Source organism: Nannospalax galili, unplaced genomic scaffold (genome assembly GCF_000622305.1).
Source record: "Nannospalax galili isolate Female #2095 unplaced genomic scaffold, S.galili_v1.0 scaffold32, whole genome shotgun sequence".
Classification (NCBI taxonomy): Eukaryota; Metazoa; Chordata; class Mammalia; order Rodentia; family Spalacidae; genus Nannospalax; species Nannospalax galili.
Window position 1 is genome coordinate 4,116,678 of NW_008335297.1, and position 17,988 is coordinate 4,134,665.

The 17,988-nt window shown below is 40.6% G+C and overlaps 1 protein-coding gene across 2 annotated transcripts in view; it reads left to right on the top strand.

Moving 5' to 3' along the window:
- Txndc11 (thioredoxin domain containing 11) overlaps window positions 1-17,988 on the top strand; it is a 79,442-nt gene that overhangs the window by 6,736 nt on the left and 54,718 nt on the right. Inside the window, exon 2 of one of the 2 annotated variants that reach the window (XM_017797356.2) lies at window positions 2,162-2,259. In XM_017797356.2, coding sequence (XP_017652845.1) covers window positions 2,203-2,259 — 57 coding nt within the window. In that variant the 5' untranslated portion in view covers window positions 2,162-2,202. Of the gene's footprint in view, window positions 1-2,161; window positions 2,260-7,377; window positions 7,395-17,988 lie in introns of those variants that run through there. The other variant, XM_017797357.2, reaches the window with a different exon arrangement.

Below are 17,988 nucleotides of genomic sequence, written 5' to 3' on the forward strand. Positions count from 1 at the left end.
CTTTTTCTTTTCTTCTTTATTTTTATTTTATGTGTATGAGTGTATTGCCTGCATGTATGTGAGTGCACCCGTGTCCTGCAATGCCACAGAGGTCAGAAGAGGGCTTTGGATTCTCATGGAACTGGAGTTAAGGACAGTATGTAGGCGCCATGTGGGTGCTGGGAATCGAACCTGGGTCCTCTGCAAGAGCAGTCATTGCTCTTAACTGCTGAGCCATCTCTCCAGCCCCTGAACTTTTTCTTGCATCAGCCTCCCAAGTAGCCAGCACTATGCCCAACCTTATTTATTTTTTTCCGGTCTTTTTGAGACAGGGTCTCCTTGTAGTGCCAGCTGTCCTGGAACTCACTATGTAGACCAGGCTGGCCTTGCACTCACAGAGATCCACCTGCCTCTGCCTCCCGAGTGCTGGGATTAAAGGCATGCGCCACCATGCCTGGCCACTCATTCTTTATATATCATAACAAACCAACACAGACCTTCATCACTTGCTTACGCTTTCTCATTTTTTTCTATTTTAGAAAATGTTTCCATTCCCAAATCCTTTTAACACCTTTTACATTCTCATTTTTGTTTTCTTTTTTTTAAATAATTATGAGACATAATAGCATTAACACATTTTCCATCTGTTGTGAGACTTCTTTTCCTGGGGTTGCTTAGCAATGCTTATTCCCTTTTAAGGTTCTAGTGTCAAGCCAATGTTTGATTAAAGTTTTACTGAGGAACCAATGAATTTATTGAGCTTACTGAGATAACTGAGGGGTTTCTGAGGTATGTGTATGACCTGAGGGTATGCACACTGGAAAGCCTTTACCCAGCATGGGTCATGCCTTCTCTTCCTAGCCTTCCCCAGATTGTATACTTTAGCCCTCCCCAAATTCAGGAGGCCATGTGTGATTAGGGTCAAATTACATACAGTTGGCTGGGAAGAGTGGCTGGATAATCCAGTGAGGGTCCAATGACCCTGCTTGGCTCTCCTCTAATGAATGAGCATAACTGTCAACAAGCCCAATTTTGATGTTGTTTAGCGATCAGGCTCAGCTGAAGCCGTGATGAAGGTAGTTATTTCATGCAGAAGGGACTGCTGTATAGCATCATCTTATTAAAAGGACCACCACGTGGAAGCAGGATCTGGGGGCAACCTGGTCTTTATAGCAAGTACCAGGTCAGCTGGGGCTACAGGGAGACCCTGTCTCAAAAAGACCAAAAAAAAAAATTAGTTGATACTTATGATTTTGTGTGTGTGTTGCTAGGGACTCAACCAAGGCCTTGTACATATTAGGCAAGTTCCCTAACACTGAGCAACATCCCCAGTTCCCACCCAAGACATTCTCTTGAAAGTGTTGCTCTCATTCATTTTAATATTCAAAACCAATAGTTTTCCTCTTGGACAAGACTTCATTCAGGTCCTAGCTGAATTATGGAGTCTGTCTTTGTTTAAAATTTATCTATTTATTTATTTGCATAATTTAAAAAATTATATGTATGCATGTATAAGTGTACCACATGCATGCAATGCCTGCAAAGGTTAGAAGAAGGTGTGGGATGCCCTGGAAGTGGAGTTGCAGACTGTTTTTAGCTTCCATGTGAGTGCTGAGAACCAAACCCAGGTCTTCTGCAAGAGCAGCCAGTGCTCTTAATCACTGAGCCATCTCTCCAGCCATTTATTTATTTATTTATTTATTTATCTATTTATTTATTTATTTATCTTTTTAAGACAGGGTCTCCCTGTAGCCCCAGCTGGCCTGGTACTCTCTATGTAGACCAGGTTGGCCTTGATCTTACAGAGATTCACCTGCCTCTGCCTCCAGAGTGCTGGGATTAAAGACATTTTCCACCATGCCTGGCTCCCTTAATTGTATTTTTTGAGACAAAGTCTCTGTAGCCCAGAGTAGCCTGGACCTCATGGCACTCCACTTGCCTCAGTTCCCCTGCCCCTCCGCAATGCCCCAGGGTTGGGATTACAGGTGTGAACCTCCACATAAGCTTGATTTTTAATTTTAGTGGTAAATGTTGCCCTTTGAAACCTTGAAACAGGATTTTGTTTTGTTTTGTTTTAAATACTTTCTGTTGCAGCAGGAGAGAACTAGTTCCTTTTATAATTTAAAATCTCTGTACCCATTCAGTTGTTATTCATAGTCATATGAAACTTTTGCCTCTGCAGGTGTTGTTTGTGGCAGTTAATTGTTGGTGGAACCAGGGGAAATGCAGAAAACAGAAGCACTTCTTTTATTTTCCCGTAATACATCTTTATCATCGGAGGTAAGGACTTTTCAGTGGTGTTTCTATTTCATCGATTTATAAATGAACTTTTTTTTTTCTGTATGAAAGTATTAGTCACTGTTGAAAACAGAAAATACAGATAAACAAAAATAAATTTAAAAATAGGAAAGGATCTTGATGATTTTTATCAGTCATGTGTAGCTAGTGTGTTTTGCTTGTCCTTTTCTGTGAATGTACAGATCTGCCCCTAGTTATAGGCCAGAGATGGGATTAAACAATGTATTGTTTCCTAAACTGCTCTTTCCTTTATTAGTATCTTCTTATGTTACAGCATTGTTTTTTAAATGCTCCGTTAAAAATACTCCATTTAAACAAGCTCCATTATATGGTAGTACATTTCAGTTACTCAAAAAGTATTACACAGTGCAGAAATACACACAGCTCTTTTTCCTGTTACCTGGCAGTGTAGTGTTCTCATGATGGTGGGACATACCTGTGATCTACGCTACTCGGGAAGTTGAAGCAGGAGGATTATTAGTTTGAAACCAGTCTAGGCAGTTTAGACCTTGTCTCAATCAATCAATCAGTGGCTAGGAATGTTAAATCAATGTTAAATATTTTCCTAACATGGATGAGATCCTAGGTTCAATCCTTACAATTTCAAATAAGGGGAAGGGATGAATTAACAGTTTTTTCAATTAGGAAGAAAATTACTACTGGTCCATAATTTCATAGCCACAATTGTGAAGCCACAGATGATAAAAAACAAAAATCAAAAAATATCCACACCTCAAGTTTCATAAATTTATCCCCAGATAAATTTATTTTGCCTGAGGTAACAAGAAGCTAGCCATGGTTTTTATCTTGCTGAAGCTATGTATTTTGTTGGTGGGTTTTGTTTTGTTTTTTTCCCAGACAGGGTCTTACTATGTAACCTTGGCTGGCCTGGAAATTGCTTTATAGACTAGGCTAGTCTCAAACTCTCAGGGAACCACTTGCCTCTGCCTTCTGAGTGCTGGTATGTACAATCAAACTTGACTTTATTTGAAAAGAGATTCACACCAGCCTATGCTGGCCCAGACTCACTATGTAACCCAGACTGGCCTGGAACTGGTGACAGTTTTGCCTTAGTTTCACAAGTGCTGGAATTATAGGCTTGTGCCACCATACCTGGCTTTAAGCTATCCTCTTTTGCTGTAGACATGTTAATGTTTGGTTTTCTAGTACTGCTCAGAAACTACTATGGATATTAAGTCATGTTTGAAAAATCTGGGCTTTTATTTTTATTTTTTATTTTTATTAATTTTGAGACAGGATTCAATGTATATCTCAGGCTAGCCTTGACCTCTTGATCTTCCATTCTTAGCTTCTTGGGGCAGAAGATGGAATGTGGGCTTCATTCAGTATGGTTGACGTAATGTTTGTAAAAGGCTAAATGGGTAAAGAAAATTTGATTAGTAAGAGCTTTACTTTTTAGGGTTTCCCCTCCCCTCCTGCTGCACTTCGTGGACCTTAATCTGTAGGGATTTAGAGCAAGCATCAATAAGCTGTTATCTCCAGATTCTCTGTGCACTCCTTCCCACGACCATACTTCTAACATAAACTGTTGTGTGGCACATAGTGTTGTTTCTCTTGAACAATTCCTAGTATTTAAGCAAGACTATGTTTTCCATCCTTAGTTTTCCATTCATATGAAATGTTTGCAGGTGGCTTTTTTTTTTCTGTCTTTTTGAGACTGGGTCTCCCTCCCTGTAGCCCCAGCTGGCCTGGATTTCACAAAGATCTGGGATTAAAGGCATGCGCCACCATGCCTGGCAATGTTTGTTGTTTTAATATTCACGGTAATAAGCCAGCTTTTACTCAGGGACCATTTATCCCAATTTTGAATATCCGCACCCTGCTTCTCATGTAGTAGGTTCTGCCACTACTTTGAAGGCTCAAGTGGAGAGGTTTCTTTTTAATATTTTATTTATTATTTTATGTGTATGAGTGTATAGCCTGCATGTATGTGAGTGCACCCATGTCGTGCAGTGCCATGGAGGTCAGAAGAGGGCTTCAGATTCCCCTGGAACTAGAGTTAAGGATGGTTTGTAGCCGCCATGTGGGTGCTGGGACTTGAACCCAGGTCCTCTGCAAGAGCAGTCAGTGCTCTTAACCGCTGAGCCATCTCTCCAGCCCCCAAGTGAAGGTTTTTTAGAATGTTAGGTACTTTCTCAGTCACTGTCTCGGGGCTAGTACTTTCTGTTTAAAGGTAAAGCCCTGTACTTGAGGGTTCTGCAACTCTGCTCTCTCAGAGGGTAGTGAACTTGCCCTATGTTACATCAAGTTCCTATGTTACTCTTTAGCTTTGGAGAGGGAGACAAATGCCCAGTGGGGTTATAGATCTTGCAAGCTACCCAGAGGTGGGTATAACTTGATTTGACATTAAAGTCAGGATTCCCTTGAATTGAGTATGAAGGTCATTTTGACATACATAGGAATACAGTATGGTCATGCTCTGTGTGTTCTCTGCTTCCATAGAAGGGTTGAAAGGACAGGAAAGAATTGTAGAAATATATAGTCTAAGGTCTGATCGTGCCCGGCTATAATCTCAGGACTCCGGAGACTGAGGCAAGAGGATTGCTGTGATGTGAGGCCAAAGGCAGTCTGAAGTACTATATGAGACTCTGTTTCAGGAAAAAAAAAAAAAAAGTCCAATATTGTTTTCTACTCGGGGCTTTGAAATGCCATCTGTCATCTTTATCTGGTTACATCTGTTCAGAGGCCTTATTGTTCACCACTTAGCACTCTCAGTGTCCTTAAAACAGTGCCGAGGCAGCCGGGCATGGTGGCACACGCCTTTAATCTCAGCACTTGGGAGACAGAGGCAGGCTGATCTCTGTAAGTTTGAGACCAGCCTAGTCTACATAGTGAGTTCCAAGACAGCTGGGGCTACAGGGAAACCCTGTCTCAAAAAGATAAAAAAACAAAAAAACCCAAAACGAAACAAAACAGAAAAACAATGCTGAGGCACAGAAACTCCCTAAAGGTCGCCTTTTCATGTTCTCAAGTCCTCAAGAGCTCAGTTTGTACACATATGCACATACATAACAGGTTCCATCAGCTGAGTGCTCCAAGGTAATCTTGGTAACCTGCTTCTGCCTAATAGTGCTTACACGCATGCCCACTGGGTCTCATTAGTGAGCAGATAGCTGTTGTTTGTGTCCTTTTGTTGTTGCCATTGCTTTTGTTTGTTGTAATTGTTTATCTTGTAGGAGCTGCCTAAAGAAACAAATGGGATTTTTCTGCTCTGTGAAAGTAGGTTTTGGGGTTTGTACTGATGCCATTCCAAAGTTTATGAAATAGTCTGAAGCATGGAACAAGGTTCTCATAACCCTCTATCAGAGCTCAGGAGTCCTAGATGAGCTTCTCCTACATCAGTGGCTATAGTTTGGGATAAAACATGTCCACCTCCTGCAATCTTCTTAGACTTGACATGTCACTAGGACACTTGTGACCATGTTGTCACACTAGGAAAACTCAGCAAAACCTGTAGGCTTGAATGCTTGAATAGATGAGATTTCTAGGCTGATTGGCTCTTTTTTGCTTAACAAAATATGTTATCTGATGCTTTCTTTTTTTTTTTTTTGGTCTTTTTGAGTAGGCCAGGCTGGCCTTGAACTCACAGAGAACCATCTGCCTCTACCTCTGCCTCCCCAAGTGCTAGGATTAGAGGCATGTGCCACCACGCCCAGCTGCTGTCTTAATTAAAAAACAAAATTCATTTATTCATTCAGGATTTGTTTGTTTCTTTGAGACAGGGTCTAATGTAGCCCAGACTGGCCTGAAACTTCATACACACACACACACACACACACACGCACACGCACACGCACACGCACACACACACACACACACACACGCACACACACACACACTCTCAATATAGAGGATTACCTCACCTTGAATTCTTCCACCTCCTGAGTGCTGAAATTAAAGGCATACACTACCACACCTGGCTTGATTTGTTTTTCTTTTAATTAAAACTTGTTGATAGTTGATAGGTTTGATAATAGAATTCTTGATTCTGTCTCCCAGTTGTGCATGTAGAATGTTGTACTTACTTCTTTCATGCTTATGCTGCTTTGGTATCAAATTCTATGATGTACACCCAAGAATTGTGTTTATCTTGGGTATGTGTGTGTGTTTGTAATCATGTCTTCCACCATTGTGAGCACAGCATATATATAATTCTTTACTGCACTCTGTGCATTGCTTCTATTAATGGTAAGCTTAAAGTCAACTTCTGTTTAGAGAAGTGTTTATAGAATTCCTGAATTTCACATTCCTCTGCCACCTGCCATTCAGTTACATTTGTGTGTATTATAGGTGATTGAGAGAGCCATGAGAGAATTCTGATTAGCTTAGGAGGGAACTGAGGAAGTTAGGTAAAAATCTGATTGGCTCAGGAGGATACCTAAGGTGATATTATTATTAGTGGTGCTGGATCAGATTCCTGTGTACCTTGAAAGCATAGCCATGAGGGAACACTCCTCACTTCAACCTTTTTTTCTGTTGTAAAAGAACTTTAAGTAGGCTTCAGGTTCCTTTAGTGATTTTTTTGTGTAAGTGCCTGTAGGAATATTTAATTAGCTTATAGTAGGCAAAGGATCAACTACCCACCGTTCCTTATTTCAGAATTTAATGCAAAAGGAGTGTGCCTGCCTGTGTTGAGTCCTATAGCTAAGGAATTCTTTAGTGTGTGGTCAGTTTCCAAGACCACCTTTTTCTTTTTGTAACAGAAATATTAGGGGAACTAATTTTTCGTTCAGAAAGTAGAACAAGTTTAATTTGCAGTTGGATTAAATTCATGGAAGTGCTTGATCTTCCCCCAGCTAAAATGCTGATTCTTTAGTAGCCCCTTGTTCACGTCTTGTCTCTGGACTAGTTTGATGCTAAAGAAAGATGTTTTCATGATGTGGTGTTGATGGTTTTAGCTACACATTACAGGTTTAATGCATGGTGTATTATTTTTATTTTTACTTTTTTATTTTTTTGGTACTAGTTTTGGACCAATCGAATACAGAGGCCCCATGAGTGCTGTTTACATTGAGAAGTTTGTCCGCCGGGTGATGAAACCACTTCTCTACATCTCATCTCAATCAGAATTACTAGATTTTCTGTCGAACTATGAGGTACCTGTCTTTCCTATCTCCTCTGTTTCTGAGGCCTTTTTTACTGGGCTACACTGGATTGTTTGTATTAAACGGTTTTTAGTTTTTGTTTATTTTGGTGTATATTAATTGTATAAGATAGTGGGTTTCATTATGACATTTTCGTACTAAAAACCCAAAACCTTCTGAATGGCAGTAATTAAAAGAATGTATTATAGATGAGCCCAGTTAAGTACATTTTGAGATACCCATCACGAGGGTGGCTTGGCTAGGTGAGCTTTGAGAATTTTTAACAAATGTTCACCTTGTCTTACACATAACTTGAGCACATAGAATTAGCTCACAGTTCTATGCAGCTGCATATTTCTAAGAATGGTCTTTGACAGTATAATGTTGCAGAATTAGATACCTGACTTTTCTTGTTGTAGCTTAGCTGTTTTAAAGAAACTGCAAATATGTTCCTTTCCATTTTTTATTAAATGTATAGCTATTCAAGGTCTTGTTTACAGGAAACTTCCTAACAGCTTTTTTTTCTGCTTCTCTATTGCCTGCTTCAACCCCTGATAAATTATCATTATAAAAACTTCAATGCATGTTCAGAATTGTTTTTACTCATTATAGTTTTTTAAAAAAAATATTTACTTGTATTTTATGTATGTAAGTGTTTTGCCTGCATGTATGTAAGTGCAAGTGCATGCTTGGTTCCTCTGGAGGTCAGAAGATGGTGTAGGATCCCCTGGAACTGAACTTAGAGATAGTTTTGAACTGCCATGTGGGTGCTGGGAACTGATCCCAGGTTCTCTGCAATAGCAGCAAGTGTTCTTAACCACTGAGCCATCTCTCTAGTCCCAGGGTTTTCTTAACAGTTTTTTTCTTTTCTCTTTTGAGGCAGGATCTCATATAGCCCAGACTGACCTTGAACTCACTATATAGCTGAGGCTGGCCTTGAACTAGTGATCCTTCTTTCCTCCCACCTCACAAGTTTTATTTTTTTGTTTTGTTTTTGATACAAAGTCTTGGTATATAGTCCTGACTTGCCGAGTACTTGCAATATAGCCCAGACTGGCCTCAAATTCACAGCAGTCCTCCTGCCTCAGTCTTCCTAGTGCTGGGATTGTAGGCAGGTGCCAGCATTCCTGTAGACTGGCAGGAGTCACTGGGGGTAGCTCAGCAAAATAGCCAAAAATCTGGAGTCAGGCATGAGTCAAAGCTTAGCTTAGCCATACACTATCTGTGTGGACTTGGGCTGATCATTTAACCTCTTTAAGCCTATATTTTCTCATATGTAAAACAGAAATAAACTAGATAAGATACAGAAAATCTCTAGGATAAGAGCCAGGCGTGGTGGTGCATATGTTTAGTTTGAGGACAAGCCTGGTCTATATAACGAGTTTCAGGACAGCCAGGGTTATACAGTTAAGATCTTGTCTCAAGAAAAGAAAAAGGAAGAAAGAAGGAAAGAAAGGAAGGAAAGAAGGATTTATAGGACATGCTCCCAATCAATGGAAACTTATCAGAAAAAAATAACATAATGGAAAAAATCCTGGACATTTAGGATTGCTGTAAATGTGATACTAAGAACACTTATTGAAAATTCCCTAATGTGGAAAGAAATAGTGTTTTATAATTACGATGATAAAAAGTAACCTACAAGGTATGACTCAGACTCCTTCAGATTTGCTCTATTGGATGTTTATGAAGTACCTTGCCCAGTTTTTTCCTCTTCAGTTTTTCACTCAAGCACCTCTAAAAGGGAAAGAGAAATGAGAAAGGAGCTACTTGGGCGCAATACAGTGTGAATCTTGGATGAGCCTTCCTATGTGGGAGGACTGAGGTCACTTCTTAGTCTCACAATAGAGTGAGGGCAGCTCTGTCCTGTCTTTAGCTGTGTCAGAGACTCTCCACCCTAAACTTTTTTTGGTTTGGTCTCAAACTTGACCTTTGAACTTCTGATCCTCCTGCCTCCACCTCCATAATGTTGAGATTATATCCAGCACCATTGCACCTGGTTTTATGTGATTAGGAATGGACCCAGAGCATCCTGGCTATTAGGCAAGCTCTCCACCAATAAAACCACATCCTGGTCCTCTTCTTCATTTCTTCCTTACTGTTTTTATAAAGTAAGTTTAAAAATTTTATTTTTATTTTCTGCATATGAGTTTTTTGCCTATGTGTATGTTAAGTGCACCCATGTGTGCAATTCTCCCAAGGCCAGGAGAGGGCATCAGATCCCTTGGAACTGGAGTTACTGTCTTGGGGTGCTGGGAACTGAACCTCACTTCTCTGCAAGAGCAGCCAGTGCTCTCAACTGCTGAACCCTTTCTCCAGACCCTGAATTTTTTTTTTTTTTTTTTTTTTTTTTGGTCTTTTTGAGACAGAGTCTTCCTGAAGCCTCAGCTGTCCTAGAACTTGCTGTATAAACCAGGCTGGCCTTGATCTCATAGAGATCCACGTGCCTCTGCCTCCTGAGTGCTAGGATTAAAGATGTATACTACCATACCGGGCTGCAAGACCCTTATTTATTTATTTATTTATTTACTTATTTATTTATTTATTTTTCCCCTTTTTGAGACAGGGTCTCCTTGTAGCCCCAGCTGGCCTGGAACTCACAGAGATCCGCCTGCTTTGCCTCCCGAGTGCTGGGATTACAGGTGTGTGCCACCACACCTGGCTAAGACCCTTACTTTTTTAAAGTTTTATTTTAATTTAAAAATTTTTATGTGTTTGTGTGTCTCTTGTTCCTATGTGCATCATATATGTATAGATGTTGCAGAGGCCAGAGCACATCAGAGCCTCTGGAACTGGAGTTATAGGTGATTGTGAGCCTGATGAGGAGTTGAACTCAGGTTCTCTGCCAAGAGCAGCAAGTACTCCTAACCACTCAGCTATCTCTCTAGCCCTTATTTGTACTTTTTAAGTTTATTTTATTTATTTTGTGTGTGTGTGTATGTGTATATATACATATATATATATATATATGTATATATGCACACACAGGCCTGTGCTGGCCACGATGTGCATGTGAAAGTCAGAGGACAGCCCTTGGAAATCACTTCTCTTCTCCCACTGTGGATTACAGAGATGAAACTGAAGGTTGTTAGGGTTGGGCAACAAGTACCTTTTCCAATGCTGGTGCAGTGTGTCTCATTTCTTTTTGTTCTTTAAAATTTTTTTTTTTTAATTTTTTGTTTGCTGGGCATGGTGGCACATGGCTTTAATCCCAGCATTTGGGAGGCAGAGGCAGGCAGATCTCTGTGAGTTCAAGGCCAGCCTGGTCTACATAGTGAGTTCCAGGACAGCTAGGGCTACAGGGAGACCCTGTCTCAAAAAGACCACCCCCCAATTTTTTTTTTGCTTTATGTATATGAATGTTTTGCCTGTATATATTTAAGTGCACCACGTACATCTTTGAAACTGGAATTATGGACATTTGTTAGTTGCCATGTGGGTGCCGGGAACCAAACCCAGGTCTTCTGCAAGAACAGCCAGGGCCCTTAACCACTGAGCCATCTCTCAGCCCCTGCTTCATTTTGTAAGAGAGGATATGTGATAAAGGCAAAAGGACTCAGCTTGTATTAGCAAGTCTCATTCCTAAGCTTCACTTAGATATATTTTTTCTCTAAATAAAAGAAAGTCAGCTAGATAATCCCTATTGACCCTGCTCATCTTGTTTTCAGTGGAGTTTAGGGCTAGAAAGACTTGGCTGATAAGAAGGCTTGCAAATTTCTGGTCAAGGAAGCTATTTCTTTCTCTTGTTTGCTTGTTTTTGAGATGATACTCTCTATGTTGCCTAGGCTGGCATAAACTCCTAGGCTTAAGTGAGCGTCCTCCTGTTTTAGCCTCTCCAATAACTCAGACCACATTATGAAGTAATTTTGAGACTTGTTTGTGACACCTAACTCAGAGATGTTCTGAATCCTTTTTTATTTACTGCCTCCATGTTCCTAGAGTTCTTTGTTTGCATCTGTAGAAAAGAGATAAGTGCACATTTCAGACTAAACAGCAAGGCACATTGCATCATTTGCATTTGCTTTTCAGTGACACCTTCAGAGATCACACGCCAAGTGTTGGCTTCCCGGGAGTTTCTGTCAGACTCACCCATATGCTGTTGACACTCCTCTACTTAAGGAGGAGAACCAACAAGAACCAAATGAGTGTTGCCCAGATGGGCCCTGTACTTTTAAAGACTTCTACTGCCTTTCACATGAACTGCTTCCACCTAGAAGCTATGAATGACTTTTGTGTATTTGTGCCATCTTTGCTAGACTTCTCACTGAGATGAAAATGTGTGGTTCTCAGGAGATGGTACTTGATTATTATGAAATAACTGAGAGCCAGCCCACTATGGCACTTGTGAAACACTTATATTATGAAACTGCCCTGGTTTGTTTCTTCATTGCTGTGAAAAAATACTCTGACCAACTTGGGGAGGAAAGGATTTATTTGTCTTACATTTCCCAGGTCGCAGTTCATCACGGAACCCAAGGTAGGAACTCAGGGCAGGAACCTGGAGGCCGGAGCTGGAGCACAGGCCATGGAGGAACGCTGCTTACTGGCTTGCTCTCCTGGCCCCTGCTCAGCCTGCTTTCTTATGCAACACAGGCCCACCTGCCCAGGGGTGGCACCACCCACAGTGGGCTGGGCCCTCCCACATCACTCATCAAGAAGATGCCCTTCAGACATGGCCACTGGCTAGTCCAATAGAGGCAATTCCCCAATTGAGGCTCCCTCAACCCAGGTGTGTCAAGTTGACACTAAAGCTATCCAGCACAGAAACATACCAAATCGTACTGTCAGTTTTCATATTAAGGTAGCATAAAGACAAAATTTGAGCTGGGCATAATGTTACATGCCTGTAACCCCAGTTCATCAAGAGGCTTAGGTAGGAGGATTGCAAGCTTGAAGCCAGCTTGGGCAACATAGTAGATTAGATCCCTGTCTCCACCTCCACTCCCATTCCTAAAAAAACCCAAGTCATTAAGATAGAATTCCAGATCCAAAAATGAAATTGCCACACAGTTTGGACATAGAAAAGCTAAGAGAAATTTTAGAGGATCTGCTTTAAGTATAGTGTACTTTTGGTTATTCTAAATTAGAGTTTCTAACCTCAGCATTGGGCCAGTGAGATGGCACAGTGGGTAAGAGCACTTATCACACAAGCCTGATAGCCTGAGTTCAGTTCCCAAACCCACAGTAAGAGAGAACTGACTGCTGAAAATTGTCCTCTGACCTCCATGTACATGGCTGCACTCACAAACACATCACAGCTTGTTTTCTCTCTGCCTCCTGCTGTCCTTCTCTCTCATAATTAAAGTAAAAAACCAAAACCAAACAACAAAAAACCCTAGCACTACTGGCATTTGGGGTCAGGTAGGATAATTCTGCATTGTGACTGTTGATCCCTGCTTTGCAAGAAATTTACCAGTATCTTGGTCTCCACCTACTAGGTAGCAACAGCATTGCCTTCTCCCTTAAGTTTGACAATCAAGATGTTGCCAAAAGTCTTTTAGCTGGCAAAATTGCCCCAGTGAACCAGAGTTCCACATGATGCAGTCTTACCAGATGATGAGTCACAGGTGTTATACAGGCACAGCACACAGAGGTCATGTCTAATGTTGCAAGTGTATCAACTTAAAATGTGACAGCTAAGAGATGAAAGTTAAAGTATCCTGACTAGAAAATTCTGAACTATTCTCTGTGGAGTACTACAGCCATGAGTGAGCAAGACTGTTATCAATAGAGCTGTCGCTTCACTTTTTAGTTCAAACTGTGTTCTCCAAAAAGGAAAAAGAAAACAAAAACATTATATATGCACACCAGAAAATTGTCTTTTAAGTATGTTAAGGTGCCTGCTAATTTTTAAAAAGTTCTTTATCAAGAGTCTTATCTCATGAATATTAGGTGTCTTTAAATTTAATTGTACTAGCTGGGTGAGGTAGAATATTGCAGTCCTGTAATCCCAGCTCTCAGGAAGCATAGACAGGAGGGTCACCACAAATTTCAGGGTCAGCCTTATCTATATAGGGAGTTCCAAGCCAACCTGGGCTACTAGAGACCATGCCTCAAAATGCCTGAAAATAAAAAACAAACAGGCCAAAACAGAGTGTGGTGGCATATACCTTTAATCCCAGCATTTGGGAGACAGAGGTAGATAGATCTCTGAGTTCTAGGCCAGCCAGGTTTACGTAACAAGACCTTGTCTCTAAAAAAAAAACCAAACAAACTAAAAACTAAAAAAATTCTTAGTTCTATCAAAATTCTGTCAAGATAATTAAAGTTTGAGGCACTTCTTTTTAAAAAATTTTTTATTGAATTTTTGTGTATTTCATACATAAAATCATCTTTATGCCGCCTTCCCCTTTTCCCTTTGGCACCCTCCAGCCTCGCCACTGGAGTTCATACATTCTGTCATTTATATTAAGGCCTATTATGTAAAGTTATTGAGATACTTACATTTCTCATAGTGGAAGATTTTATTGCTTGGCTTATGTCTGCAGGAGTGTGTGTGTGTGTGTGTGTGTGTGTGTGTGTGTGTGAGAGAGAGAGAGAGAGAGAGAGAGAGAGAGATAGGAGTATGTTTGATAATATTTTTAACTCCTCTGAACAGATCAAGAACCAGGGTATATGGTGGTGGGGACACACACCTTTAATCCCAGCACTTGGGAGGCAGAGGCAGATGGATCTCTATGAGATTGAGGCCAGCCTGGTTTACATAACAAATTCCAGGTTGGCTGGGGATATAGGGAGACCCTGTCTCAAAAATCCAAAACCAAACCAAGCCAAAACGAAAGAGTACACAGAGGATGTGATTATCTAAGTGGGGAATGGACTGTAACCTGGATCCTTGAGCTCTCTAAATTCTTTCTTGTCCCATTTTCTTCCTAAAGTAATGTTTAAGGACCCTAAGCCAAGTATCCATTTTGAAGTTCAAAACTTAAAATATTTAATAATTTTATGACCTTTTAAGAATCTTTTTTCTTTCCTGACAGACTCAGAAGGAATTGGCTTTAAAATTAAAAAAAAAAAAAAAATTATGTTGGGGGCTGGAGAGATGGCTCAGTGGTTGAGAACACTGACTGTTCTTGCAGAAGACCCAGGTTTGAATCCCAGCACTCATGTGGCGCCTAACAACTGTCCATAACTCCAGTTCCAGGGGATCTTACAGCCTCTTCTGACCTCTGCGGGCATTGCATGACATGGGTGCACTTACCTACATGCAGGCAATACACACATACACATAAAATAAAAATAGTAAATTAAATTTTTTTTTTGTCTTTTTGAGACACGGTCTCTCTGTAACCCCATCTGTCCTGGAACTCGCTATGTAGACCAGGCTGGACTCGAACTCACAAAGATCCACCTGCCTCTGCCTCCCAAGTGCTGGGATTAAAGGCGTGCACCACCACACCTGGCAATAAAATATATAAAAAAATTTTTTTATGTGTATGAGTATTTTGCCTGCATGTATGCAAGTGCACCATGTGTGTAGTGCCCTTGAAAAACAGAAGAGGACATTGGATCCCCTGGAACTGGAGTTATGGACAGTTGTTAATCACTATGTGTGTGCTGGGAACTGAATCTGGGTCTTCTCTAAAAATAGCCAGTACTCTTAACTGTTGTTGGCTTTTTACTCTGACTGCAAATTTTTATTTTTTATGAATGGCTCTAAGAAATAGCAGTAGGCCAGGTATGGTGGTGCATTCCTTTAATCCCAGCACTTGGGAGGCAGAGGCAGGCAGATCTCTGAGTTTGAGGCCAGCCTGGTCTATAGTGAGTTCCAGGCCAGCTGGGGCTACAGGGAGACCCTTTCTCAAATAAACAAACATCAAAAAAATAGCAATAATAGATAGGACCGTAGTGCTCAGTGTATATTAATGCTGCAGTTTGCTGTTTCCTGTTACTGAGTCATCAATATGTATTCTGTCAAAAGAATGAAGTAGGGTAGGGTCTAGAATTTTCTCTTGGATAAACACTAACATTACCTACCTTAGACCTTAATAAATGTAGCTAGACTCTGAAGTGAACTTTGCAGAGGACACTGCAGAGGAAGAGAAGAGCTTTCAGTCATGTCCTACAAATCATGTTAAATTCTGTTTCCCACAATTACTCTTACTTAGACTTTTTATTCTGGAGGATTCTTTTTGCTTGTTTATGACACAGACAGATGTAGTTTATTATTGTATACAACTCAGTCAAACAGAACATGGGGTCATAGTTATTTTGGTAGTCTTGAACGTGGTTGGAAAAAGAGTAGGACTGAGTCATGGGGAGGTAGTTTCCAACTCCATTCTTTCTGTCTTCTAGTTTTAGCATTTTAAAAGGTATCATTCTCTCAGGTGTCAGTGATGTCTACATTAGCAGTGCTTGCTTTTTTGTATATTAAAGCATGTGACAAAATCAAACGCCAACAGTATTATTATGTAGAATTTTTAGCTTGTATCTGTAGCCAAACTATTTTACAATTTTTTTGTGTGAATTTCTATTCTATAATTAAGATGAATGATTTAGCATATGTCTATTCATTTATTCTTAGCAGTTTGGTAAACTAAATTGTTTGAAAACTAAGCAGGATAGGAAAAGGCCTGGGAATCTTTGGGGGAGGAAGTGAGGGTGTCGATAAATTGCTAGGTAAAAAAAGCCCAAACATTTTGTAGAAAAAGCTTGACTGCCCAGCTCCTCGTATCATACTGTTTTTATTTAAATTCTAAATGTTGAGCAAATATATACTATTCCTGTCAATTCACAATTTTATAGTACTGTGAATGACATATTTTTATAGTGAACCTCAGGGTAGAAATAGTTCAAGTGCCAGTGAGTATAAGACATGGAGGTAACTGTTGTCAAGGCCACTAGAGGGTGTGCACCATCTGCTGAACTCTACTCTGCAAATGTGTTATGAGGAGTTACTAAGGATCTGCTGGCCTTGTGTACATAGCTGGTTGCTGCCTCCTTCTTAGGACACTTACTGTAAATACTGTACATCATAAGATAGAATTAAAAACACAGTAGGTCAAGGGATGACTTGGCATTCATTGTGTCTTGTTTTTCAATAAATTATAAAGTTGATAAAGGAGCTTTGTCTTATCTTTTTATCCTTGTTCATTGATTAACAAATACTTATTGTTCTCTCTGTGCCAGGCACCTTCTGAGCTAGAGGTATAGTTATGAACAAGAGAAAGACTCTGTTTTGTGAAGTTACGAAATGGAGATTGACAATGAACAGGGATTTTTTTTTTCCTCCCTGTGGTGTGGGGAGTGGGACTCAGTGACTTGGGAATGCTAGACAAGTCCTATATGCTTGAGCTATGTTCCCAGCCCTACAGACAGGAGCACGAATGAGGGCTGATTGGTGTCCTCTTGATAATTATGTCTGTGTAAAACTTTAAAATGTAACCTTATTTGAAAATAGCGTCTTTGCAAATGTAATTGACTAAATTATCTTGAATTTAGGATGAATCCTAAATTTGCTGACAGAACAGCAAAGGGTCCAGAGGACATGTAAAGATAAAGCCAGATACCAAATATTCCAGCCTTAAAACAAGGCAGGTCTGGAGCTATCTTCTAGGAGTGGCAGGAAGATCCCTCCTTGAGCCTCCAGGGAGCAAAGAGAATGGTTCCTGTGGTTCTGAGCTACCAATTTGTGGTAATTTGTTGGGGCAGCTCTAGGGAATGAGGCAGTTTCAGTTAGTAAGTGCTGTGTAGGAAAAGTGAGAGTGGCAGTCTGGGTTGGGGAAGGGTATAGCTTGGAAGACAGGGAAGATATGACTTGGGAGTGACATTTGAATAGAAATCTAAAAAAAACAAAGTGTCTGCTATCTGACCAGTTCTGAGGAGGCTAGAGAAAGTGCAGAGCCCCCAGAAAGATTAGAACAGTGGGAGGAGATGAGGTCACAGGGCTGTGACTCCCCATTGTGTCTCCAGATGACACATTTGGATGGACAAGCTAAGGAACAAGCAGTTGGCTCCTGTAACTGTTCACCAGTGAGCTGGCTAAGCCTCTGGGTGCACTACCAGACACTGTAGCTGGTGAGCATCAAAGTGAGGAGGGATGGCTGGGCAGCACCTGATGTTAGCTGCTTAGGGCCAAACTGGTCCAGGTACTCAACCGCCATCTCCTGAAGGGGACCTGTGAAGGCATTAAATGCAAGAGTAGAGTTGTTACCTTCTTTGAGTTAGCTCATAGATATGTTTGCAACCAATCATACAAAGACCCGTTTCTCATCCTCGCCTTTTCTCAGATTTAAGTGAGAATTGTGGAAGGAATTGAAGTGTGTGTACCTTATTTGTTACTTATTAAGTAATGACATAGTTTTTATTGGGGGAAATATTGAAACTGGAGAAATTTTGCAAGATTTGTTTTACTTAAAACATAACCAGAGCTTAAATAATCTGCAGTTGGGGCTGGAGAGATGGCTCAGAGGTTAAGAGCACTGACTATTCTTGCAGAATACCCAGGTTCAATTTCCCAACACCCACATGGCAGCTAACAACTGTCCATAACGCCAGTTCCAGGGGAATCCAGTGCCCTCTTCTGACCTCCTCCAGCATTGTATGACATGGGTGCACTTACATATATGCAGGTAATATATTCATACACATAAAGTAAAAAAAAAAT